This window comes from Peromyscus leucopus, chromosome 6, assembly GCF_004664715.2.
Source record: "Peromyscus leucopus breed LL Stock chromosome 6, UCI_PerLeu_2.1, whole genome shotgun sequence".
NCBI lineage: Eukaryota > Metazoa > Chordata > Mammalia > Rodentia > Cricetidae > Peromyscus > Peromyscus leucopus.
In genome coordinates this window covers 76,122,694-76,150,618 of record NC_051068.1, presented here as the reverse complement: position 1 = coordinate 76,150,618, position 27,925 = coordinate 76,122,694, and the positions used below count along the sequence as shown (strand labels likewise).

General features: G+C 44.3%; 1 protein-coding gene across 3 annotated transcripts in view; it reads left to right on the top strand.

The window, feature by feature from the left end:
- The first annotated feature begins 4,798 nt into the window (after positions 1–4,798).
- The window catches only part of Slc22a15 (solute carrier family 22 member 15), a 59,005-nt gene continuing 35,878 nt past the window's right edge, over positions 4,799–27,925 (top strand). Inside the window, exons 1-2 of one of the 3 annotated variants that reach the window (XM_037206943.1) lie at positions 4,799–5,277; positions 16,984–17,196. In XM_037206943.1, the coding sequence (XP_037062838.1) occupies positions 5,191–5,277; positions 16,984–17,196 (300 nt within the window). In that variant the 5' untranslated portion in view covers positions 4,799–5,190. The remainder of the gene's footprint in view (positions 5,278–16,983; positions 17,197–27,925) is intronic. The other 2 variants (XR_003735375.2, XM_028877303.2) reach the window with 2 other exon arrangements.

The window sequence follows — 27,925 nt, the reverse complement described above, 5'->3', positions numbered from 1 at the left end:
TGGCCCCACAGCATTTGAATGAATGGTTGCACACAAAGCATGGATTTCAGAGCGGTGCTGCTGGATTGGGCACCGAGTGAATTAACATCCCACAGGGCAACACAATCACAGCTCATCTTTCCTGTTAAGTGTAATCATTCCCCTCTCTCCACAAACACAAAATCTGTAAGCCGACCCACAGCTTCCCGGCTTGTTATTAAAAGAGCCAGGCCTGTTAAATAATACATCATTACTACAATGAACAGGTTTTCTGCCTTATTATTTTTATGTTAAGGATAATCATTCTTAGCAATAAAAAGTTTCTATTTTTTATTTTCTAATCAAAACCCTTCCCATGAACCTTGGGTCACTGGGTTGGAGACTGAGGAAGCGGATGAAGGCTGGTGCCTTCCTGCTCTCTCTTTTGTGTTCATCCTGAGCTGGCCGCCCACATTCCCTAAACATGAGGATTCACCTCTGTTAAGTCTCCCTAGAAATACCCTCACAGATATATATCCAGAAGATTGTCTCCTAGGTAATTTTAAAACTTGTCAAGCTGACAGTCATTTAGTAAACATTTCCAGAACCTGACATCTTTATGCCTCCGAGTTTTCTCAGACACAGTATTCCTGAAACCTTGTATAGGTTTTTAGTCACTTTGCAAAGAGGATATATAGATTCCATCGATACAGAATGTATAGATATAAACATTGTGGAAGTAGGCACGGTTAAGTAGGTAGGTGTAACTTCCAAAACACTAATAATGATGTGATCCATAGCTCCCAGAGAAGCAAAAGGAAGATGAATTACAAAAGTAGATATAATCCCAACACTCAGGAGACAAAGGCACATCTCTGAGTTTAAGTCCATCCTGGTCTACAAAGTGAGTTCCAGGCCAGCCAGGACTACACACACAGTGAGACCTTGTCTTTTAAAATAAATGTAATAATCCAACAGATGGCCAAGAAAATTAAAAAGAAACACAGAACAGGGATGGCAGAAATAATTTTGACTATATAATTCACAATAAATATAGAGAGATGTATTCTCCTACTAAAAGGCCTATTCTAGTGGTCTGTCTTTAATCCCAGCACTCAGGATGCAGAGGCAGGTGGACCCCTGTTAGTTCAAGGCCAGCGCGGACTACATATCAAGTTTCAGGCCTGCTCAAAAACAAAAAACTCAAAACAACAACACAAAAACAAACCAAGCAAAATAAATGAACAACCAATAGACTATCAAGTTGAATGGAAAGATAGAGACGAGCAAGATGAATGGGAAAGAGAGTCCTTCTTCCATAAACATGGAAGGAAAAACCACTAAACCAAAAGAAGAAAATAAGACGTAAGAATAAGAGACTTCAAGGGCTATATTAATAATGACAAATGAGTGACTCAGATTGTCCTTCTGTGAACCTATAAAGATTTTAAAGGAGAATCTAAAAATAAAAATGATAATTCTGGAAGATGTTGATACATTTAATAAAAACTGATATACGCCCTTGAAAAATGTTTAGTATGAATGCTGGTGATTTTAGTAGGATCACAAGTATGATGTACTAACTTAAAGAATGCTTTGAACCCAACAAATGGAAACTATATGTTATTTCCAACATATATGATGCAGTTTTGCTTTGTTTTTTACAATGACTACATGCTAGGTCAAAGGAAAAGTCAAGACAGTACCAGGATTTAATATTGTCTTTGTCCATGAAACATTCAAATAAATAATAAATAAAAATTGTTAAAATAGCACAACTTTTAACTGGAAAGATAAAAAGAATGCTCTAAAATATAACTTACTGGTTAAAAAACAAATTGTGGGGCTGGAGAGATGGCTCAGAGGTTAAGAGCACCGACTGCTCTTCCAGAGGTCCTGAGTTCAATTCCCAGCAACCACATGGTGGCTCACAACCATCTGTAATGAGATCTGGCGCCCTCTTCTGTATACATAATAAATAAATAAATCTTTAAAAAAAAAACAAATTACAATGTCATGAAATATTTTAAAACAAAATATTGCTTAGGAAAACTTGCAAATAAGGGCAAAATGGTACTCACAGAATTTTATACCCTTTGATATAACTACTCTTTACAAAGGAGATTGTAACCAGGTATAGTATTGCAGTGTTGGAGAGTATTATTTTAAGATGTGTTAGTTTGTTTATGCTGTGGGACATTTGTTTAATAATGGAAAGATGTGTTGCATTCTTTTATGTTGTGTTTGTTTAACTCTGTGAAGCTGTGTTACTTTGCCTGCCTAAAACACCTGGTTGGGCTAACAAAGAGCTGAACAGCCAATAGTGAGGCAGGAAAAAGGATAGGAGGGGCAGGCAGGCAGAGAGGATAAATAGGAGAAATGTGGGGGGAGAGAAAGAGCAAAAGAACAAGGAAAGGAGGATGCTAGGGGCTAGCCACCCAGCCACCCAGCCACCCACCCAGCCAGCCATGGAGTAAGAATGAAAGATATACAGATGTAAAAAAAGGAAAATGCCCAGAGGCATAAAGTAGCCGGGATAATTTAAGTAAAAGCTGGCTAGAATCAAGACAAGCTAAGGCTGGGCATTCATAAGTAAGAGGACATCTCCGTCTGTATTTATTTGGGAGCTGGGTGCCGGGCCCCCAAAAGAGCAAAATCAAGCAACAACACTGCAGGCCTGTTCTCAGCAATCGGCAAGACAGTGGCAGGAAGATCAGCAGTTTAAGGATAGCCCTGGCTGCATAACAAGTTTAAAGCTAACCTGAGCTACAGGAGACCTTATCTCAAATAAAACAAAGGTGGGAGGGAGAGGTTTGAAAGCAAACAGCTAAATGCTGGCGCTATCCAGCTAGTAAAGGAATTAGAGTAACAAAGCTAGACAAATAGAGGAAGAATCCAAAGTCCACCAACTACATTTTTATATTTGAATATTTCCTTTGTAGGAAAAATACAAAACAAATAATGAAAAGACAAGAATGTAACCCACACTAAATAAATAAGTCGTAATAAAAATAATGAAAGGCGGAGTGTAAATAAAGCCAGATGATGATTTGAGAGCAAAATGAACAAGTTTATTCCCTAAATAAAAAATAAAAATTGAAACATTTTTAGAAAAAAAATAGTAAAAGTACTTTAAGAAGAAACAAAACCATTCAACTCTCCCCTTCTCCTCCTCCTCCTCCTCCTTCTCTTCTTGTTTGTTTGTTTGTTTTGAGACAGGGTTTCTCTGTGTAGTTTTGTACCTGTCCTGATCTCACTCTGTAGACCAGGCTGGCCTTGAACTCACAGAGATCCACCTGGCTCTGCCTCCTGAGTGCTGGGATTAAAGGCGTGGCCTCCACTGCCCGGCCCCCTTCCTCTTCTTATAGAGAGCCCTGCCCCCCAAGAAAGCTAGAGCCATATGGCTAAAGGAAAGTTTGCCAAGCACTTCCCACTCATGTGGTGTACTGGTTTTGTGTGTCAACTTGACACAAGCTAGAGGCATCAGAAGAAGGACCTCAGTTGAGGAAATGCCTTCATGAGCTCAGCTACAAGGACTTTTCTCATTCAGTGATCAATGGGGGAGGGCCCAGCCATGGTGGGTGGTACCATCCCTGGGCTGTTGGTCCTGGGTTCTATAGAAGGAAGACTGAGCAAGCCAGGGGAAGCAAACAGCACCCTTCTATGACCTTTGCATGAGCTCCTGCCTCTGGGGTCCTGCCCTGTTTGAGTTCCTGTCCTGACTTCCTTCAGTGATGAACAGCAACACTGAAGTGTAAGCCAAATAAACCCTTTCCTCCCTAACTTGCTTTTTGGTCACGGTGTTTCATTACAGAAATAGAAACCCTAGTTAAGACATGTGGCTACTACACTCACCACCTCCAAACCGCCCATATTCAACTACCTTGAGTATCCTTTTTTAAAAAAATAATTAGGTAGGTGACCAATAAAAGGTAGTTACCAATAAACAACAGACATCATAATTAATGGGAAATTGTAGGGGCACGACAAGGATGCTGGCCAGACAAGGGGACCTCCTGGCCATCAGTTACACTCTGCATTATATTTGGGGGTGGTGGTTTTAATTATCAAAACCTTGTCTCAACTGGGTAGGGAGTCTCAGCGAGGAACAGTTTAAAATAGGTTGGCCCGGACTTGCTTCTGAGGGACTTTTTAAACTGGGTTGAGTTAGGAAGGCCCGCCCTGAATATGGGTGTGGCCATTTCATGGGTTGGGCCCCGGATTGAATGAAAAAAAAAAAAAAGAGAGGCTAGCTGATCTCTGGCGTGCATGTATTCTTTCATTCATTGCCCTCTTGACTGTAGATGTCACGTTATTAGCTGCTAAAGTTCCTGGTGCCTTGACTTCCCAGCAATAATGGACTGGAACTGGAATTGTGAGCCAAATAAACTCTTTGTCCCCTAAGTTACTTCTGTCATGGTAATTTATCACACCAACAGAAAACAAAGGCAAGCTGAGTGATGGTTTAGATCAGTGGTTCTCAGCCTTCCTAATGCTGTGACCCTTTAATACAGTTCCTCATGTTGTGGTGACCCGCTGACCCCCCCCAATCATAAAATTATTTCGTTGCTACTTCACAACTGTAATTTTGCTACTGTTATGAACCGTAATACAAATATCTGATATTTGTGACCCTTGTGAAAGGGCCGTTGAACCCTTGAAGGGTCACGATGCACAGGTCGAGAACCGCTTGCTTAGCTACTTTGAATGGTAAGCAAACCATAAAAACAGGGTTAGGAGTAGGGGCATGAGGGGACTCACACCAGTAACCTGTCCCCACACCTCTCCAGCCAAACTCCATCGACAACAGACTTGGCAGCCGGGACCCCTGCCCGGTCACCTGTCCCTGGCATCCCTCCGCTTCGTGCGCAGGGGCGAGCCCCGCGGGGCGCGGCGTGGAGCTCCCGGCCCCTCCCGTGGATCCCCGTGGCCGCCCGCGCCGCACCCACTTCCTCTTTCCCTTCCGCGCGCGCCAGCCAACCGCTCGCCAAAAAAAAATTCCTGCCACTTCTGACACAGGAAGCGGGGAGGCCGCGCCGGAGCAACCAGCGGTGCATCTCGGCCGCGCCCCGGGGACGTAAGTGGGCCGCGGGGTCCCGCCTGGGCCTGGGCCTGGGCCTGAGCCCCGCCCGGCCGGGTCCTCCAGCCGGCTCGGCCCGCTCCTCCTCCCTCCCTGCCCGGCCGGGTCCTCTTCGGCGCGGTGGCGGCCGGGTCCTCCGCCGCGAGCCCGCCATGGAGGTGGAGGAGGCGTTCCAGGCGGTGGGCGAGATGGGCCTCTACCAGATGTACTTGTGCTTCCTGCTGGCCGTGCTGCTGCAGGTGAGTCCCCGGCTCCCCACGGCCCCGCGGGACGCGCTCAGCTCGGGGGGGCCCCCAGGGATGGCGTGAGAGCCGGGCGGGCGGGCGCCGCGCGGTGGCGGGCCAGCCACTTGAGCTCTCCCAGGCTGTCACCCCCGAGCTTGGCACTGACACTTAGGCGCCAGAGCTAGTTAAGTAAGCGGTGAAAACCATTGCCTGGAATCTGCTGCAGAAAATGAAAGGGAGTCGGTACCCTAACCCGTGCCTCTATCACCCTGCAGTCTAAGACCGAGATGGCGCGGACCCACAAAAGGTGGGAGCTCCGAGGCCCTCTCTGAGCTCGAGGGGGCTTCCTATTAAGGGGGCTTTCCATGCACGGGATTTATTTCTCTGTGGTTTAAAGTTCTACTGGGTTATTCAGCACTGAGGCCAGCTTCGGTCTGATGGTATAGGGAAATAATACCAAATCAGTATAGTGTAGTTTATCGTATAGAATTCCCAGAACCCATTTTGCACACCTCAACCGAAAACTCTTGATTCTAGGGGGTGCCTTAGAGCTTCACTCTTGTAATCACAGCACTATGGAAACTGAGGCAGGAGAAGGATGCCTCTCCTTTCAGGCATATTCAAGGCCAGCCTGAGCTGCTTCGTTCCCGGGATGCAGATCAGTGTTTGTAAAAGCCTTAACATGTGCAAGCCTCTGGGTTTGGTCATTAGCACCAGGGCTGGAAGGTGAAGCTAGCTCCCTGCCCAGGAGGCTTGCATTCCTGGGATGAAGTGAGGTGTGATGAGGCTGACAGACGGACCACTAAGTGCGTAGTTAAGGTGTGAAGGTGTGATTCCAAGGAAGTACTGGCTGGACACGGATGTAGCCAGAGCCCACAAGGTGCTTCAACGATGCAAAGAGGTAGCTGCAGGACCAGAGGCAGTGAGGTCAAAGTTGACTTATTGATTCTCTTTTCCGATTAAACCTTCAAAAATTCAGTTGATTTCACCACCAGCCAGAAAAGTGGTTCCAGTGGTGATATATGGAAAACATTCTCTTAACAGAATAAAAATTAGTTAATACAGAGAAATAGAATTGTAACTGTGATACCTGATCTTTGTATAATAGTTTCTTTGACAGTAGTCGTCTATCTAGCCAGGAATTCCAAGTATATAATTCCTCTCCGGGCAGTCCTTTCTAGCCCCCTCTCTATCCACGTTCCACTTCTGTGCTAGCATCTTCTTACTTAGCCAGGTGTCCACCAACTTGGAATAAATCTTTCTTGAGTGCGGTACTGAAAAGACAGTATTCTGGGTCGGGACCTGTGAACTTTCCTGTACTTTTTACCCCCCCACTGCCAGCTGGAGATCCAACCCCAGAGCCGTGTGCTTTTTACACAAGAGCTTTACAGCTGATCTACAGCCCACCCCAGGCCTCCCATACTTTTTTTTTTTATTAATGACTGACCTAGGTCACTGGAGTTTGTTAAGGAAGAGTTCCAAGCCCTCGATCTTGATGGCTCACTAACCCTTGATTGAAGTACAGTCGGTATTTGCCAGGTTTTAGAGGGTTATTGGCAGTGGGTGATTGTTAGCCTTGTAGGTGTGGGCTGTCTCTGTCACCCTGTTCCTTCCTCCAGCTGGGATAAAGTCCCCGCTATAAACAAGTGATGAGGGTCACACCGTGAGCATTGCTGAATTAATTACTTAGTGGATCATAGTCTAAGGCCAGCCTGAAGACCCTATTGTATCATAGTCTAAGGTCAGCCTGAAGACCCCACTGTATCATAGTCTAAGGCCAGCCTGAAGACCCCACTGTATCATAGTCTAAGGCCAGCCTGAAGACACTTATCTAGTCATGTACTGTATCATAGTCTAAGGTCAGCCTGAAGACCTTACTGTATCATAGTCTAAGGTCAGCCTGAAGACCCCACTGTATCATAGTCTAAGGTCAGCCTGAAGACCATACTGTATCATAGTGTAAGGCCAGCCAGCAGCAACACAGGGGTTCAGCCATGAGGAGAATCTGTTCATATCTAGGGATATCAGCCATAAAGAGAACCTGTTTGTATCTGGTAAGTTTCTAATGGTGAAAACATGACCAGTCACCAGGGTTCTCTGTGAGTTGGAGTAAGTTTTATGCTGCTCCTGGGCTTGAGCTTGGTTGAGCCTTCTACTAGTCTGGGTTCTCTAGAGGAACATAATATATATGTACACACACACACACACACACACACACACACACACACACACACACACGATTTATTTATTAGAATGGCTTACAGGCTGTGGTCCAGCTAGTCAAACAATGGCTGTCTACAAACGGAAGGTCCAAGAATCCAGCTGCCTTCCGAGAATCCAGTTGTTCAGTTCCTGAGGCTGGATGTCTCATCTGGTCATCAGAATCTCAAATAGGCTCTAATGCCAGTAAAGGAATGGACTTGCCAGCAAAAACAAGAGCAAGCAGACAACGAGCAAAAGCTTCTTTCCTTCCTGTCCTTTACATAGGCTGCTAACAGAAAATGTGGCCCAGATTAAAGGTGGATCTTCCCACTTCAAAAGATCTAGATTAAAAGAGGACCTTCCCACTTTAAATGATTTAATTAAGAAAAAAAAATCTCTCACTGGTGTACCCAGACACTTGGGTTTTAGTTAATTCCGGCTGTAGTCAAGTTGACAACCAAGAACAGCCATTAAATAAGCATTTATAGCTATCCCTGTGGATTCCAGTCTGAAGGTTTTCTTAAAGTTGCCCCTTACCTAGTAGTAATAATTGGCATAATAAATAGACCTGGTGGTTTTTAGAACATTAGATTGAGTCCTTACCACAGTTGGGAGCTATTTTATGACCAATAGGTAATCAAACTGAAAGGCACACAGATTGGTGATCTTCTCTCTGGTTTCCTTGACCAAAGTTCAAACAAACCTATGTCTGTATTCTTGATAATTGTGAGCATGCCACAGATAGTATTTGATGATCATAGGGAGAAAAGAGAGAGTGTAGAGAAAAGAAAGAAAAACAAAACAGTTATTCAGAGTGTACCAGGGGCACATTTTGGTGTATATCCTTCCAGAACTTTCATTAAGTAAATATGCACATAGCCCTTCTTTTGCAGAAATGTATATTATCACTAAGTTTTGTCTCTTGGCATTGTTTAGATGCCTTGATAGTGTTGAGAGGTAACTCCACCAGAGAACACACACAGACACTCTTAAAACCCAATAGAAAGTCTGTTTTGCCAGTCAGCCGCTGCACAGGGAACTTGCCCAAATCATGAAGCCTCAAGCCTCACTGTCCCTTGTCTTTTATTCACAAACATCATATCCTAGTTGACATACTTTGGTTACCAAGAACAGTTAGCAAGATGCCAAACTACAGAAGCCAAAAGGCAAGGTTAGGATATTTAGGGACTTTACTGGATCCTGGAACTACGGAGTAGATCTTTGATGGATTTGGTTTTTCCTGTTTTGGCAGGTGTTGGGGCCTATGTGCTGGGTTCTAAGGTAAGAATGATGCTTTCAACATGGCAACAGCTGTGCTAAGGTTGGGGACCTGTTACAATAGTCATAAATCAATAGCTTCATGTAGCGCGAATCCTAATTGTTCTTAGTAACAAAAACCTGGAGCCAGATATTGGGGTAAATGCTGAAAGATCAGAGAGACAAAGGAGCCAGCCATAGCCACTTCTCACCTCGCCAACTCCTCAACCTGAAAGGGACTGAGCTCCTGTCTCCACCCCCATTATCACTTCTTATTCTCTGCCCAGCCATATCACTTCCTATTTCCTCCTCCCAAGTGCTGGAATTAAAGGTGTGTGCCACCACTGCCTGGCCTCTATGGCTAACTAGTTGTTATCTCTGCATTCTGATCTCCAGGCAAGCTTTATTTGTTAGAGCATAAACAAAATATCACCAGAGCGTCGTATTTTATTTTTAACAGCTGCAGCATAAGGTCCTTGTTATATGTCCATACGGTAGCTTGTTTATCAGTTTCTAGTTTTCAGTTTAGAACCACACACTGTGGTGCTGGGCTCTTCTTTGTTCTGGCCTTCACCTCTTACCTGTTGATTGACACTCCCCTTCTCAAACAGGGAGAAGACATTACCTAATAACACTCTTTTATTTCACTGTATTTGTTATTCATTCTATTTTAAAATTTTAAAAATAATTTTAAAGCACTTCAAATAACGTAGAGAATAATTCACAAGCCCACGTGCACTTATTTTCAGGTTGAATATTACTAATATTTTTTCAAGATTGTGTTATAGTTTAGCTTGTAAGGCAGGACAAATAACACCTAGGATGTGAGATTATGCATATAACTAATGAATAGCTGCATTGTTGAGATCTGACCATGCATTGTTCCAGGAGCTGGTATGTGTGATATTGGGGCTCAAACTTGGCAGGGCAGGCTGTTGGGAAGGCAGGGTATGTTCGGAAGCCTATCAGAACTGACTGGGGTCTGCCATTCTCACTGTCTGCATTCTCAATGAAAGAGATGCCTCTGATCATAGACTTAAACATTTGCCTGGCCAAGAAATCAGAGCAGGTAAAGGCAGATCCAGATGAGGGTGTGGTTGCAGGCCGAGCTCCTGTACTGGTCGAACTGAACCAGCTAATATATGGCAGTGAATGTGGAGCACAGAAGCACCCACCCCAACATATTGAGCACAAAACCAAAAATAGCTGCCCTTCACATTCACACCTCCTCCCTAGATCTTGCCTGTAACATCTTTTTGAGGTCATCTAAAACAAGAGCATCCCAGACAGCACTTGACCTTGTAACATCTTTTTGAGGTCATCTAAGACAAGAGCATCCCAGACAGCACTTGACCTTGTAATATTGTATGTGTCTTTGGCAGTTCCCTCTGTCAACTGATAGCTGTATTGATAACAAATTGTACTTTCATGCTGATTTACTTGCAAAAAAATAAAAGCCTTGAATTGAGGGCTGGTAAGCTAGCTCAGGCAGGTAAGGCGCCTGGTGCCAAGCCTGAAGACCTGAGTTTAATTCCCTGGACCCACATGGTAGAAGGAGAGGACCAAATTGTCCCACAACTTGTCCTCTGACCCCCACACTCACACCCTTCCCCCCAAATAAATACAAATGTAATGTAATTTGAGGAATTGATTTAGAAGAAACTCATGAATATAGCGCATAGCAAACAGACCCAGAGAACTTGCAGGGTCATCACATGACAGAGGTTGGAAGAAACTTGAGTTATCCCAGGAGTGTGCTGTCTGCTCTCTCTCCTCTGTCTGAGCTACTGCTTTTGCCAAGAATTCCTTCCCTAAACTTTAATTCACCCAAAGCACTTCTCTCTGTTAGTATGAACTTCATTTGACTTGAAAGAGAGAAATAGGTACTGATAAAATAATTTCCCCAGAATCTTAGTAAGTAGTAAGATAAAAAGCAAGATGCCAGAACCAGTTTTGTTGGCTTTTTGTTGTTGTTGTAACCTATTTGTTTGTTTGTATACTTATTTTTGAGACAAGGTCTCACTATGTAGCTCTGGCTGACCTCAAACCCACAGAGATCCTCCTGCCTCTGCCCACCAAGTGTTGTGGTTAAAGGCATGTACCACCACACCTGACCCAGAATTACTGGGTTTGATTAACTTTTTGCCATACCATTCTGTAAAGAATTAGTTTGAAGATACATAAGATATGCTGTTGTAACAATGGTACACAGAGGGTTTAGAGGGATACAGACATGCATGAATGTTACTTTCTCTACAGGTCTTTAAACAGTTAAAGTTAACCCTACCTATACACATAATCATGCAAAGCACCATTTCCCCAGTAAGTAATGCACCCAGCCAGTGGAAAGTAAGAGAAGAGACTGGGGTTTACTGCAGCCTTCAGAAGGATGAAGCTTAGGTTTAGAGAGAAACTTGAAGGTCATTTTAGATGGAAAAACACCATTGCAGAAGTGGAGAATACCTCACACCTGTGCTACTGCTACAGCGTGCTGTGGGACGGTCTGTATGTCAAATCTGTTGCTCTGATTGGTCAATAAATAAAACACTGATTGGCCAGTGGCCAGGCAGGAAGTAGGTGGGACAAGGAGAGAGGAGAATTCTGGGAAGCGGAAGGCCGAGGCGGAGAGACACTGCAGCCGCCGCCATGACCAGCAGCATGTGAAGACTCCGGTAAGCCACCAGCCACGTGGCAAGGTATAGATTTATAGAAATGGACTAATTTAAGCAATAAGAACAGTTAGCAAGAAGCCTGCCACGGCCATACAGTTTGTAAGCAATATAAGTCTCTGTGTTTACTTGTTTGGGTCTGAGCGGCTGTGGGACTGGCGGGTGACAAAGATTTGTCCTGACTATGGGCAAGGCAGGAAAACTCTAGCTACAACAGCGTGTGTTGGATGGGGCTGGAGAGATGGCTCAGAAGTTAAGAGCCCTGGCTGCTCTTCCAGGGAAAAGCTGTGTATTTCACACCAGAATAGGTACAGGGAAGCTGCTGGGGAGTTAGTTAAAGTTTAGAAAAAGGGATTCTTGGCAAAAGCAATAGTCCATTCAGAGGAGCGAGAGCAGATAGCACACTTCTTAGGGTTCCATGAAAATATCCTAGAGTTAACTCAGTTTCTTCCAAACTCTGTCATGTGATGTCCTTGCAAGTGCTGGACCTGAGTTCGGTTCACTGACACCTACACACACACACACACACACACACACACACACACACACTCACACTCACACACACATGCACTATGTAGTATATGTTCACAAACATACAGTCCATTAAAACAAATAAACAAGCGATACCGAATCTATTTTGGAGCTGGTAAGAAACAGTCAATCTTCACCCTGATCCAGAAAGTCTCTGCTGATTCAAGTTTGGGGAGTCCTGGTGTACAGTGCTTGCATAGTACTGTACAACTTTGCTGTTCAGTAAAGAAGTGTCCCATTGGACCCTCCGGAGAGGCTAGTTAGATAGGCGTGCATAGGCAAAGACACGCCATTAAGATCCAACTGTATTACAAGAAGACGTGAGTGTAGAGAGTGTGACTGTAGCTGAGCCTCAGACTCAGGTTAAGACCCGTGTGCTCTCGCAGCACGTGGTAAGTCACACCCGGGAGTGAGCAGGCCAGTGCAGGCAGCTGGGTGTGGACTAGTTAGCAAGTGGGCTATAGGAAAAGAATCCTGCACCCACTAACACGATTCAACCTGAAGAGTTGGCGGAGGAGTTTCAGGAAACTGAGCTGGGATCTGTAGATGGATTAGAGTAGAGAAGAGAAGCACCAGTGATTTAGAATGTGTGAATTCCACACTTTAAACCTCCCAAATACATCCTCCTCCGCAAGGCACTCAGTCAAGAGCTAATAATGCTCTCATGCTCCAGACACTGGGCATGTGGTCTCGCTTTCATGTTTGGGGGCTTATTCACACAGTGCTTCTGGTTGACCAGTTAAACAATTGAGTCCTAAGTGCATAAAGCACTAATAGTAATGCCAGCAATGAATTCTACTTTGATTTTTGTCCTTTATGTTCCCCTGAAAAAAGATCTGCCCCTAAAGTTAGATGAACCCACTCTCATCTTGGTTTGTGGTTAGAGAAAACCTTGAATGGTATTTAATTGCCCTGTGTCTTGTTCCGACTCACAAAGTAAATGTATCAGGCATAGCCATGACTTCACAGTGTAGGGTTGTGATGGTTTCCTGAGAAGTATTATGAAAGCCCATAATGGTGTTACTACAAAATTACTTTAGAAACCTTCGCTTTGAGAAACTTGAAATTTCAATACCCTTGAATCATTGTAAGTGTAATTCCACTGGGGCGAGGGGTGGAATGGGGGGATCCAGCCATCTGTGGTACTTGTTCTTCCCTGGAGCTGGAGCGCAAGGGCATAAATGATTTATCTGAGATGTTGTTATCCCACACGGAAGGAGAATGGATGGTGGTTTCTTACGGTGGCTTTAAAGCCCATCTGCTGATAGGTGTGATTTCACTGGACAAAAACGTGGGTGAGTGTGCACACGGTAATGGCAGAGTGGTAGTAAAGAGTGAGGGCCTGCTTTTGTTCTCTGGGGGACAGAGTTGGATGTGTGAACTGTGTGAAAATGTCACAGTCAAAAAATGGCAAACCAAGGAAAATCACCCCCATGTTGTGTGGGGGTGGTGCATTCCAGGGCTGGTTATGTCATCTTTGACTTCCTATGACCACGTGACCCCAGGATGTCCCTCTGGTATGGAGGACCAACACTGATATAACTGTGGACCTGGAGCCTTCCTTCTCTGACCTAACCTCACGGTGCTCTTGTGTAATGTTCATGGCACAGCATGGCTGCCACCTGCCTACTGTGTCTGCCCGGTGAGTAACACAGCTGAGCATGACCACGGGCTGGCGCCGCATAGAAGAGTTGCCTATGTTTAGCCTCTCCGTTAACGTAAAAATGATGAACCCATGTATTGAGCACCTTGAATGTGGATGTGTGCATGTGTGCATGCACACTCAGGCTTGTTCATAAAGGGGACCAAGAAGACATTGTGTGTGGGGGGGAGCAGAGAGGATGACTAAGCTAGAAAGTGCTTATTCTGCTTACTGATGGCTAGGAATGAAGTGGGCTCACACTGCTTAAAACATACAATACTGTGCTGTGGGATGTTCTGTATGTCCTGTGGGAGCCGTTCTTGAGTTCCTCGTGGCTTTACCCAGCAGGTCCGCATAGAGGATGATTAGGACCACGGGCCTGAGTGCAAGTGTCTGAGATGGTCAGCACTTGGCTGTGCTGTAGGATGGTCTGTATGTCAAGTTGCTCTGATTGGTCAATAAATAAAACACTGATTGGCCTGTGGCCAGGCAGGAAGTATAGGCGGGACTAACAGAGAGGAGAAATAAAAGAACAGAAAGGCAGAAGGAGACACTGCCAGACACTGCCAGGACAAGCAGCATGTAAAGATGCCAGTAAGCCATGAGCCACGTGGCAAGGTATAGATTTATGGAAATGGATTAATTTAAGCTATAAGAACAGTTAGCAAGAAGCCTGCCATGGCCATACAGTTTGAAGCAATATAAGTCTCTATGTTTACTTGGTTGGGTCTGAGCGGCTGTGGGACTGGCGGGTTACAAAGATTTGTCCTGACTGTGGGCCAGGCAGGAAAACTCTAGCTACAATGCTGATTAACTAGTTTCCATTGTTCCCTATGAATAAAGGAATACAATAGCACCTCTTTGTTTTGAACGGTTTTCCCCAAATTGTAGTATATACCCAGAACAGTGGCCCTCATAATGAGGCACACCTCAGATGAGAGGACCCTTTAGAGCATTTCCTCTTTTATCTAGAATATTGCTTATCCTAGAACAATCCAGATAAAAATATCATGTGCTAATATACATTCAGCAGAAACCTATACTAAGAATGGCACATATCTAGCATTATAAAAGCATGTGCTCATGTCCTTCTTGGTCACTCATTCATCTCCCTTGTTGAGTCTGGGGACCCTGGGTTATTTATTTTGGAAGCCAAAAGATGAGTCAGACATAACAAATATGCACGAGCATGACTTCTAGACCACTGGAGAGGAAGCCGAGTCGGTGAGGAAACCGGTAAATGAGCCTGACTTTCAGAGAATGAGAAGCGTTTTAACGTGGCTTGAGAGGAGACGCTGCCTCTGGGGAAGGAGCGGAGTGCGCAGAGGTAAAGGGGCACAGTTAGAGAGGGACGTGGCTAGTTTGTTTTGCCTGATGAAAGGCTGTGCTTTGAGTCATCTCCTGCGTTCCCTTGGCCCATGGTTTTCATTTCTTTATACCCATCAATTAAATTTCAGCAGATTGTAATCAGAGGGCCAGTTGGTAAATGGATGAAAGTGACTTTGTAATTATAGCTACTGCTGGATGTGTAATCTATTTGTTCTTGTGATTATTAAGGTTTTTATTTTTATAAGCTGATTGCCTCCTCTTCTAAAATGTCCTTAATAGTATGCAAATAAGGTCCAGGAAGCATGGGCGCCTAGGAACATATTTTCCTTTGTGCCTTATAGTAAATCTCACAGCATATGAACCATGCTAGCTTTGCCCTTCTCCCAAAAGGTCCACAGTCCATCCACTCAAAATAGTGTGGGACTGCCTTGTGTCCCCTCAGCCTTAACAAGAGGGAAGTAGTCACAACTCAGATTTTGCATTAGCTTCTGATAAATGCACAAACTATCACGACTCCTTTTCTCTTTCCTTGACTAATGCCGTTGTCTACCACTGATAAAATTCCACTGTTAGTTCTTCTGTTTATCTACTGAGCTCAACATGCCCTGCAGAATGTTGTGGAAAGAGCCCCCAGCTAGAGTTCTTGGTGAACTGAACAGGAATCCTCTGATAGACTGCCTGTCTTTATATGCCTCGGTCAGCTCTTATAGTGAGTGGGCTCATGGCCATACACTGATAGGAATCACATGCTTTGTATTTTTTAGACACTCTGTTTAATGGTATTTTAAGACCAAGTTAAAAGTTAACAGGGATCTTATTTTCCTAAAATAAGATTGTCTTAACTTGCAGACTAATTATATATTTTCTTAGTGAATTTCAAATCTGAAATAATCATCCAGCAGTGAGAGCTAACATAAACAGATATCCATATCAGTAAAGTCTGAGAGGGCTCAACAACCCATAAACCCAACTGCAAGAAATCACCAGATCTACAGTAATCGGCAGATGGCATATGTATTCAGTAAATATTTCTGAATGAATTGGTGCTGTATTTTTTCCTTATTAACGAACAGTTATGGTTAGATTAAACCATGATTAAATACAGCTACAAGTTATAATCTGAATATGCCTGAGATTCTGAATCTTTTTCATTCTTAAGAGTTGCATGTCACATTTTTAAAACAATGTGCTGTTTGGATTGCGAGTCCAAAGCCAAGCGCCTCCTGGCTCCTGGGAACCGATTATTCGAGCTGGAAACATGGCTGAGAAGGAAATAACTGGAATGTCAGTCTTCTAAAGCAGAGCCAGTGGTGTGGGCTGTGCTGCCAGTGCTGTTCAGTGTCACACAGAGCCCGTGGCATCAGACACACCCCAGATGTGGAAGGAAAACAACTGTCTGAAGCAGCGCACAGTGCTCCACGAACGGGCTGCTGATGGCCCCTGTAGCGTGGGACTCCGCTTCTTCATGTTTGTCTTCCTGGCTGCTCCTGTGGCCCATTTCTAGCTACAGCAAGACAAAACATGGAAGCAAGACACCCACCCTCCCCCACCACTTTCTTCCTCTTCCTCTCTTCTTCCTCTTCCTCCTCATCTTCTTTGGTTATTTGTTTTTACTTTATGTTTGTGCATGTTTTACCTGCATGTATGTATGTGTACTACATGCATGTCTGGTGCCTGCGGAGGTCAGAAAAGGGCATAGGATTCCCTGGAACTGGGGCTGTGGATGGTTGGTTCTGAACCGCCGTGTAGATGCTGGGAATGAAATCTGGTTCCTCTGGAAGAGGACCCGCCCCTCTTTCCCCCTTTCTCCTTTGTCTGCCTGAGTTAGACTACCATGTATTTCAAGCTTTCTTGAACTCACTGTGTAACTGAAGATGAACTTGGACTTTGGATCCTTCTGCCTCCACCCCCTCAGTACTGGAATTACAGAGGTGATGTACCAGGCGTGGTTTAGGCAGTGGTAGGCAAACACTCTACCCACTGAGCTACATCCCTAACCAATCACTGTATCTTTCAAGGTTTACAGGCTTCCCAAGTTTTCCGCACACATGTCCACATCTGCAGCAGTTGATTCTGTGTGTTTCCTTTCAGCTTTATGTGGCCACGGAAGCCATCCTCATTGCACTAATTGGAGCTACACCATCGTATCACTGGGACATGGCCGAGCTCCTGCCCAACCAGAGCCACAGCAATCAGTCAGATGGCCAAGACCAGGCCTTTGGTGACTGGCTTCTGACCGCCAATGGCAGTGAGATCCATAAGCACGTGCATTTCAGCAGCAGCTTTACCTCTATCGCCTCTGAGGTAAGCAGTCACCACACTAGCCAGGTGACATAGATATAAATTCCCAAAGAGCTTATTTTGACTGTAGAGTCTTTCAGAGGTGAATTAAAGCCGCCCAGGTCCCTCTTACCACGAATGCAAGCAGAGGAAAGCAAGGGGACCACAAGTGGCCTAGCTGTACTTCCCAGAGAGTATGTTTCAGTCGCATGCTGTGTGTAGACACAGGACACATTGGCTGCACAGGGTAAAGTCCAGAGGGTGCCCTGCTCTGAGGGGCCACTGCTGGCCAAGAGACTCTGGTGCAGCAGAGCCAACCAGAGGAAGCTCAGAAGAGTCTACTGAGGGTAGCCAGGAAATCATGCTTTGATCATCCCTGAATCTCTATAGCCCAGGAGCAATCGTGGTTACCGCCCTCTATCCCAACTAGCCACTTCAAAAGACAAGTAGCACCATTGATTATTTACTATAGATCAGGCATTGTGACATTTTATAGGTCTGTCTTATTTACTCAGACTAATTTTGTAGGGTAGACTGTTTTCTCCATTTGGCAGATGGAGAAACCAAGATGAGGTCAAGCTTGACTTATAAGAACAGTGTTGGTGTTTGAATGTAGATTTGTCTTAACTCAGAACCTGTGCTCTTTGTTCTGTTTCCAAGAAAGAACATACAGCCTGTGTCCAGACTGGGGTGCACATCTCTTAGGTTCTTTTTGACTGGCAACAGTGGCCAAATATTTTTGTACTTGTGAATAATTTCAAACTGACGGAGCAAAGAATATAGCTCAGTAGTAATCTGCTGGCCTGTCATATAAGGAGCCCTAGGTTCTATTCTTAGAACTCTTTTCTTCTTGGAGACTCAGGAAGACATACCAGGCCTCTTCTGCCTTACGTTTTAAACACAGAATCGTTTATCTTTCTCCAAGTCTTACTCTATTGAAGTAAGCACTGTGTCTGCCCTGTGTACATCTCCTCATCCAGAGTGTGTGAGCCATGGGTGAGCTCTCAGGTTGCTCCTGCCTGGCACCTTAGAGGTCTGTCTGGACTTGTTTGAAGTGGTTGGTACAGGCAGCCTCCAGCCTCCCTGCTGTTCCCAAACCACCATTCAGTGGAGAACTAGCAACAGAGCAGATTAGTGGCTGGTGGGCAAGGCCAGGAGCATGCCTGGGCACACAGGCGGGTTTCAGGTGTGCTGGCCACCCCCAGGTCTGTGCAGCGAGTTGGGTTCATCTTAATTGCAGTTGAAATGCAGCTCCAAGCCGACCCCCATTCTTAGCACTGATTCGATTTCAGTCCCCCCTCTGGTTTTCAGCTGTTTTCACAGTCTTCATATTGGCAGTATTGAAACAGTCTGTGGAATATACATAGTTCAAGACACAGCTCTTGTTGAAATTATTTAGGCTAAAAGTCAAAGTTTCAAAGCAAGTTCTTGGGTCAGCATGATAATGCCTGAGAGGGTGAAGGTACCTGTTGCCATGTCTGATGGCCTGAGTTTGAGACCTAGACTCACATGGTAGAGTGAGAAAACAGACTCCTGCAAATTGTCCTCTGACTTTGACAATTGCACCATGACATGCATGTTCCCCACTCCACTAAATGAATGGAAATAAAATAAACCAAGAACTTCCCTTTGCCTGTGTAGAGAGATACCAAGACAGTGTTTACAGAACTCTACAGTCTAGGACATTATGTTAAAACCCACAGTTTATAGCTTCTACCAACATCTTATTGTACTTGATCTTGAAGAACTGTTTTCTGGAGGGTTTGGGAAGGGTGAATAAAGGGTTATGTGATTAACATGGTATTTAATTTTTTAAAAATCCTCTAATCTAGGAGTCTTGACTATTCTCAAATGAGCTAATAGCCATTGGGATGGATTTATGTAGCAAATTGCTGTCTGCTGTATTCAAATTATTCCCTGAGCTCTGACTCCTACAGAAAACACCAAATATCATGGAGACACACAATTATCATGCTTAATTAATGTTTGCAACCAAAAAGCGCAAGGTTGGAATCTTTAATATCATTGTGGATATTGAAGAGCTGAAGTTGACTAACTATTATCTTGAGATTAATATATTTTTCCTCAAGCCAGACCCTGGGGTCAAAAGACAGAGTATTAAAACTATTTGAAAAATTCGCTGCAATTAATTGCTGCAGGGGCTAATTTTTTTTTAATGTCTTGCTTCCTTACGCCTGTGCTACTGATTGTTATCGCCTGCACACTTCACCCATTAAGTGGTAATTCGGAGTGACAACTACATGGAAATGAAGCAAGTTAGTTAATCACCGTGAAACTGCTCTGGAAATGCCCTGTCCAAGTGCTCTCCACTCACGGGAGCTCTCATTACCTGACTCGCTCCCAGAGGGCAGTTTCCTGCACAAAGCTGTTTTTAATTTTTATGGAGAAGACAAGGGCAAAGGGGTTGGTGATGATGTTTGTGTGGCATTGTCATCAGAAACCACTCAAGGCCAAGGAGAGCCCTCAAGGTCATTCTTGGGGTGTTGGGAAGCTGCTGCTCGTTCCAGCGCTGTGGTCTTTGAAATACCCACAAGCTGGGAGTCTGGGCTGCGGAAGTGATTGTTATAACTGGGTTTTCCCAGAGTGTGACTTCAAGCTGCAGGGAGCTGGATCAGTGGGCATCGGCCAGTCTTGCTTACCCGTGATTAGCTGGCCTGCCGTAGCAACCAGGGAGCTACCTCTGTCTTCCTTTGCACTTTGACCGGGTGGACAGAGCAGCCATGCTTCTGCCCCCATTTCCTGGAATGGTGAAGTAGTACTTGTGAAAATATACTGGGCCCCAGTACAATCCACCTTTTAGAGAAGACTCAGCATCAGGTGAGGGGTGACGTGGTTCTCTGGCCTGCTGCAGTCTCTGCCTGTCTCACAGATTCATTGATCTACTGGGTACCATAACATAGCATCTCTCGTTGCATGGTCATGGGCATTGTTCTTAGTAGAAATACTTGTGCACTAATGAACATGCTTTTATGAGCTCAACTTAAAACAAAGTATTCTAGATGTCAGATTGGCTATCAAAAGGATAGCCCCTCGAATTCCAAGTGTCCCTCATACTTCACTTGATGAGAATGCCACTCAGTGGCTCTGAAGAAAAGATGGTTCGTTAGGTTGTCTCTTGCTACTCCTAAACTCTAGTGTAATGCTTGAAGTAATGCTACCAAGATGCTGTTGGTGTCAGGCTAGGGTAGCACATGTTGGAATCCCAGCAGTCAGAGAGCAGAGTAAGGAGGAGCACTGCTGGTTCAAGGTCAGCCAGAAACAGAAACAAAAGTCTACTGTTTGTGAAGATGCCTGTAAGACTATAGCGTTCACTCACTACATACATAATTCAGTGAGTGTTTAATTAGTGTTGGCAGGCACTGTAAGATTAGCACGTGGCTTACAAATGTGCCCTCAGGAAGTTCAGGGCATCATTGGGGAGAGACAAGGGAACAACACATGGCTCACTATGCATCATGCAGAAGAAAATGTGAGATGATATGGCAGGGAGAAGAGAAGGTCAGCTCCACTGAGGAGTGCCAGACCAAGCTGGGGTGTGGACGTGTGTTACAGAGGATGAGCAGAAGTTCAGCAGGAGGAGGCTACTCGGGGAGAGCGGGGCAGGCGCCTACCCATGTACAAAGAAAAGGCAGTTCCCAACAGGAGTCAGGCTTCCTGGCAAAAATAGAAATGTTTGCTTCCCTCTGGATAGCCATGCCCTCACCTGGGCTCCTGCAAGGCCCGTCGTGCATAGCTCATATGTGGGTGATAGAGTCATCACCTGCCCTGGGCCAAAACAAAGAGAGCAAGAGAGAGCCAGGCCTCCCTGGAGGAGGGAAATGACCTAATGCTTGTAAAGACCTGCTGTGCATAGCTTTCACTTACCACGTACAGCTCCTTTTGAAAAGAGGGGTCTGTGTTGAGACCACGTCTCTCAACTACTGTTCCATGAAAAGTCACCATAAACTAGGAAGATAAACATAAGGAGAAGAGAGTAGGCAACTTAGGCCCAAGGGGAACATGAAACATCAGACCTATGGCCTTCCTGAGCATCTGAGGGTCAGGCTGCACACACTGCAGCTCTCAAAGCCAGCAGAGAGGACCTTCTGCTTCTCCAGATCTCTAGGAGTTATGCTCACCCGAGTGCTACGGGATGCAGGAAAATATCATAAGAACTCAGCTGGTTATGGCAAAGCCACTACCTGGAGGGATAAAGGAATTCCTTCAGAGGAAGCCAAATTCCAAGGAGATTTTGGTGTTATTTGGCTTGTTATATATCAGCTGTCTTCTGTTATGAAAATCATGTGTGCCGTCATAGTTTTCCCAATTGATTTTTCCCTAAGTGCTAACAGTGTGGACTGATTACTCTCTGGACATATGCATTCAAGGTATTTGGAGAACAGCCTCAGGAAAGACTTCCTTCCACCTAGCCCATCCATTTCTCCCCTTTCGCACTGGAATCACTTTCAAGGACTAACAGAAATAACAGTCCAGACCACCATATGCTAGTGCTGGGGGATGGTCTGTGTGTCAAATTGCTCTGATTGGTCAATAAATAAAACACTGATTGGCCAGTGGCCAGGCAGGAAGTATAGGTGAGACTAACATAGAGGAGAATTGAGAGAACAGGAAGGCGGAGGGAGTCACTGCCAGCTGGTGCCATGACAAGCAGCACGTGAAGATGCTGGTAAGCCACGAGCCACGTGGCAAGGTATAGATTTATAGAAATGGATTAATTTAAGATATAAGAACAGTTGGCAAGAAGCCTGCCACCGCCATGCAGTTTGTAAGCAATATAAGTCTCTGTGTGTTTACTTGGTTGGGTCTGAGAGGCTGTGGGACTGGCGGATGATAAAGATTTGTCCTGACTGTGGACAAGGCAGGAAAACTCTAGCTACATGCTAGTCTCCTGATTTAAGGTAAATTCCACAAGGAGACCACGCCTAGGTCAGGTGGACTTTAAGTAATAGCTTTACACAATTTAGCTTGGACCATCCTTTCTTACAGTCTTACTAACTTTATAGACCTCTAACTCCTTACTTAACCACTTCTAGGAATATTTAGATAACCTCCTGCACTGACAGCTATGCTCAGCCAGAACCCCAGTTCAAGCCTCCCTGTAATTATCATCATTGGCAGCATCTGGCCAGGTCCATCCCCAGACGGAGGAGAGTACGTTATCAGAGATACCTCTGTACTCTCTAAGAACAGACTTAAGCATCCAGGCTACCTGTTTGAGAAGGCCTGGCAGATGTGCCAATTAAGCTTAACTTCCTCCTTTCCCAAACCTTACCTCTAGTTCCAGATCTCCCTTTAACTATCACCAGAGGCATCTAGCTGTACACAGGTTGCCTAGCGACTGAGCACACTTTCCCCACCCTGCAGAAAAAAACGGCAGATAGCTTGGACAGATAGGAGCTACAGGAAAAAAGAAGGCAGTTTTATTTTCTCCCATTGACCTAGCAACTTATAGATTCTTAACACTTTCTACCAACTACGTTTAAGATTATAGTTGAGCAAATAAGATCCCTCTTCTTAGATATTACCTGAATTTAGCCTTTAGTTAATTCATTTCCCCATTGGTCACTTCCCTTTTGGGTTGCAAATAATAATTAACTGCCCCTCTGTGTGATTCTTATCACCCCTCTGCTTGACCCTGGAAGCCTGGCTTTGCACTGCCAAGGGATTACTGCTTGTAAGTGCATATATACAGGGACTCCCAGGGCATGGGAGCTTGCAGAAGATTTGGAAGAATAAATGACTGGACTCAGAGCTCTGTGTGCTGAGATTCTATTTCCCAAAAATAGTCCTCGCCGTTTGTAGTTCTCTCTCCTGAGCCCCTGGGTTGTATAATATTAAGGCTGGTCCCTCTGATATTATACAAGACCTGGCACATGCTCTGGGGCAGTCAGGGAAGATGGACATCCCAGCAATATGCAGTGTGGAGGGCAAAGAATGGCATCTGGGGTTGGTGTCACATGAGGACCTGAGGATGGCACACAGACTGCAAGTCAGTGATACAAACCCAGTTTAAAACCAGAAACGTTCCTGGGCATTAAGACACACACACCATGGAATGAGGCATACCCTGGGGCATAATACTAGCCAAATATGAAAAAATTACAATAAAAACTGCTGTGGACGGTGACTTTAAAGCATTGTCATCTTTCCCTCCCATAAGCCTTCTGTTTTCTAAACACAGAGGCCACAGAGCATTTACTTCCTTTCTCTCTCTCTTCCTTTCTAGCAATACCTTGTCCTGTTCCTCTTAAATCAATGGTTCTCAACCTGTAGGTCTCGACCCCTTTGAGGTCGACTGAGCCTTTCACAGGGCGTCATCTAAGATCATCAGAAAACACAGATATTTACGTTATGATTCATAAGAGTAGCACAAGTACAGTTACAAATAGCAACAGAAATAAGTTTATGGTTGGGGGTCACCACACATGAGGAACTGTATTAAAGGGTCGCAGCATTAGGAAGGTGGAGAAGCACTATTCTGAGTTACAAGATCTACTTATTCCTACTGTCTTCCGAGAGCTGGTTTTTCCTGCATGTTTCCTTAATGGAACAAATGCAGAGGACTAAAAATAGAAAGTCTTTCCCCAGTCTATTGTCATTTCTGCGCGAGGGGTGGCTGTGGGGAAGGAGGAGAGTAAGTGTAGAAGTCGGCTGGTTAATTATCTAGCTGTGAAGTGTGCAGCCCGCCTGTGTGACAGCTCTTTGATGTCTGCATTTTCATTACTTGGCTGCTAACTTGACTTTTAGAATTATGCCTTAGCACGGAGTCTGTTTTAGGGATGTACATTGTCGTTTTTTTTCCCCCGATGATCATATTTCTGCCATGTCACAGAAATCATTGATTCAACTTGACATCTCCATAAAGCTGAAGGTTTGATGAGTTCAAGACGTGTTGAAGATGCATCTTAAAACTTCCTTTAAAACTCATCTCCAAGCTTTTCTCCATGTTTGGTTGGTGTAGTCTATTCCAGTAGGCATCAGTAATTCCCATTCCAAGATGGCTCAGCCTCTCTGAGCACCAGGTCTCCAGGTCTGACTTGAGTCTGTTCTCTTCTAGAAGCCCCCATCCTGCCCAGGCCAGCCTGGCTTATTAGTCAGCTTGCCGTCTCCATCCCACACTTTGTATTGCAGCCAGGGCAGGTTTGCCCTCCATGTATCCATACTTCAGTCCCTCATTGGGCATCTCATTTATTCTCAGCCTTGAAACAAGTAATACTGAAGTCTGAACAAAAACCTCTCCCAAATATGTCACTGGTACCCAGCCAAGAGTCAGTCTGTCTTCGTTCTCATCCATCTCCTACCTTCCCTCCTCTTTTAAGAGCTGGAAGGCTCTGCTGAGCACCTGTGCTGGGCTCGCACCTGTGCTGGCCATATTTATATTCCTCTCATCTTTTATGGTAGAGGCACCTGCTCTTGGTTCGGCCCTGCATTGTGCCTGGTTTCCTCTCAGGCCCGTTTTCTGTAGATGAGTGAACGATGAGATCTGTTTTTACTACTAAGCCCTTCCGTTCCATTTTGAAATAGAATATAATAAATACTTATAGATTCTATGTAGTGATTAGAGAGAAGATAGATAGATAGATAGATAGATAGATAGATAGATAGATAGATAGATAGATAGATAGATAGATAGATAGATAGATAGATGTTGGTTGTTCAGTCAGGTCAACATGAGAGGCTAAAAATGTTTGTCATTATAGTCTTCCTTTCCTGTTAATGTATGTGGGGAGAAAGTGGGATTTTGTATTTTGGATTTGCAAGCAATTATTCAGTTTGAAATGAATTAGTATAAAAAGAACATTCATTCTAACTGCTTTAGAATTGGGCCTGCAATTAACAAAAACAACAGGGGAGTCACTAGTTTAGTAGTCTCTAGCAAGTAAAGACATGAATGACTTACACATTTTGATTTTTTAAATCTAAAGATTCATGAAAACATTTCTTGAGAATGTCAGCGTGGTCATTATATTTGGTTCATTATCATTTCATTTCTTATGTCCTGGTGATTTCCTGGTTTGGATTTTACCTTGGCACTAAATAACGACCACAGGATAAGAAAATGAGCTAGCAACTGACCCAGTCTTCCCAGCCACTGTCTTTAAGATACAGGGATCATGTCTTACTGCATCTTGGTCAAGTTTGGACAAAGTAAAACCCTTTTAATCACATGGTAGCTAAGTAATAAGAATTTAAAAGATGATTTAGAGAAGTTGCAAACATAAAGAAAATGTAAAACAGAGTCAGGATAGGGTTGTGGAAAGCTTTCTGTCAGCTGATGATCCTAAATACTCCTCACCCATGCCCCAGCATGCTCAATTCATGGAGCTCTGCTAGGGAGAGAGCCTGGATTCTAACTATCCGTTCTCTATTTAGCTTTGTAAAAATCTGCTTTTTAATTTTTCTGTTTGTTCTTGAATGTATTCCAGGAGAAATGGGAGAGTGCATTAGCTTAACCAGCATTGACTTGAAGAAAAATTAGTAGAAATTACTTTGACACTTGGAACTGGCAGCCTGAGAATCAGGATTTGGAATTTGCTGGTTAACCATCCCTTGGGCCATTTCTTCCTAAAATTGTTGTCCAAGTTGACAGCTATTCAGTTGTTAAGGGAGGGCACTGTAATCTTTTTAGTAGATATGAGAAATTTGGTGAATACAGTCAACAGACTAGTCATTTCCTCCTGATTAACAGACCCAGCTCACTGTCCACATGAGTATCTTGACCATGTAAATAGACTACAATTCCTAAAGCACAGAGGAATTAAGGCTAAAGTTGCAAGCCAGCTTGTAAGAGCATATAAACATGAGCATTAAGAACATGATGAATATAACAAATGTTTGAATTAAGAGGTTAATTGTACGTAAGAACAATTCCATTTGGTCCTGTTTCGTCTCTCCTAGGAGCAGGGCTGTCCCTGTGATAGATGCTGAGCTGGCTTCCCTAGGACAACATGGCATCTAATGTCTCATTTTTCCATTTCAGAATATGCACTGTAGTCATTCCTCCTGAGTTGAACATTCTTCTACAGAACTACCAGTGTATCCAAAACGAATTAACTTTTCACAAAACAAAATTCTTCTTCAAATGCCAGAGCTCTCCTCATCTCTCTTATATGAAATTCTACCACATATTATAACCCTGTCTGTCATGATCCTTAGAACTGACTTGTCAAGACCTTCGTCACCCTTATAGGAGATACAGAGCAAGGAGAGAAAATAGATGTGCTTCTGGGGCCCCCAAAAGAGTTCTCCTTTGTCTGGGGCCCCAAAAAGAGGGGTAACATAAAACAACAGAGACAGGCAGCCCAGAAAAGTGCCACCTTGAGAGTTCTCAGTGAGAAGGGCTCTTGGGTGGCTCTGCAAGGGGGCTGGGAAGAGGAAAGGTGTATCTTTGTGTCCTCTGAGGTTATGACATGCTTCCTGTTCTTCACTGCTAACCGTCACTGGATAGGATGTCAGAAACTGATGCTGAGCAGAATGAGAGTGCCTTCTCTTTACGTTCATAATTGTCCTGAAGTAGACCATAGCACTCTAGGAAGATTTTTATTGTTCCAAATATACATGGCACAAAGGCCACCATTTTCATGTTTAAGTGTCTAATTCTGTGGCCTTAATATAGTCACATTATCCTGCAGACATCACCACCATCCAGCCAGAATGTTTTCATCATTCTACATGGAAAGTCTGTTCTCATTGAACAGTGACTCCTTTGTTCCTCCTCTCCTAATCCCTGTAACCACTATTCTTTCTGTCTCTATGACGCTAACTCTTGCAGGTACCTCACATGAGTGAGTCACACAGTCCTTGTTCTTCTTGCCTGGCTTGTTTCTATAATGTCTATAATGTCAGAAGTTCATGTAGGCTGTAGTATGAATCAGGCTGCACTAGTTTTAAAGGTTGAGTAATATTCCATTGTACATGAGTATGGCGTTCTACTTCTCTATTGATCTGTTAATTGACACAGGTTACTTCGACTTTGATTATTGGAAATATGGTGTGTTAACCTGGGCATTGACGGAGAACCTGAATTTAGAATTTGCTGCTCATGGATATACACCCAGAGGAGAAATTGCAAGATTATATGATGTTCTCTTTTAACTTTTTATTATGTTATGTGCCTGAGTGTTTTGCCTGCGTGTATGTCTGTGCAAAGCCCTCAGAAGCCAGAAGCCAGCATTGGATCCCCTGGAACTGGAGTTACAGTTTTCAGCCACCATGTGGGTGCTGGGAATCAAACCCCATCCTCTGGAAGAGTAATAAAGTGCTCTTAACCTCTGAGCCATCTCTCCAGCACCTCTCCCATTTTAATTGTTTGAGGAATGTGTTCAAGGGATTTTAAACATACTAATCTGCCAAACTAAAGATTTATTCATCGATGACTTCATATGTGCCATGTGATGTGTAGGCATCAGAAAAAATGGAAATAAAACAAGGCTTCTCCTCTCCAAAGACAGCCCAGGAGGACTCAGGATAAGGCCATAGTCAGCAGCCACGTATGTAATGAGCCCTTGCATGCTGGGTTCAGCTCTGTCTGGAGTACATGAAGAGTACTCTGGTAGTATACCTAGCAGGAGTGCTTCCCAGTGTTTCGGAAGCTAACTGTCTCCTTGGATGGTGTCTGTGATGAATATTCTACCAGATTCTGGCTACTGGTGGCTGAGGCAGAGACGTTCCCGTGTCTGAGTTTGTGTTGTACTCGAGGCTTATTTAGTTCAGTGTATGTATTGCTCTCTGT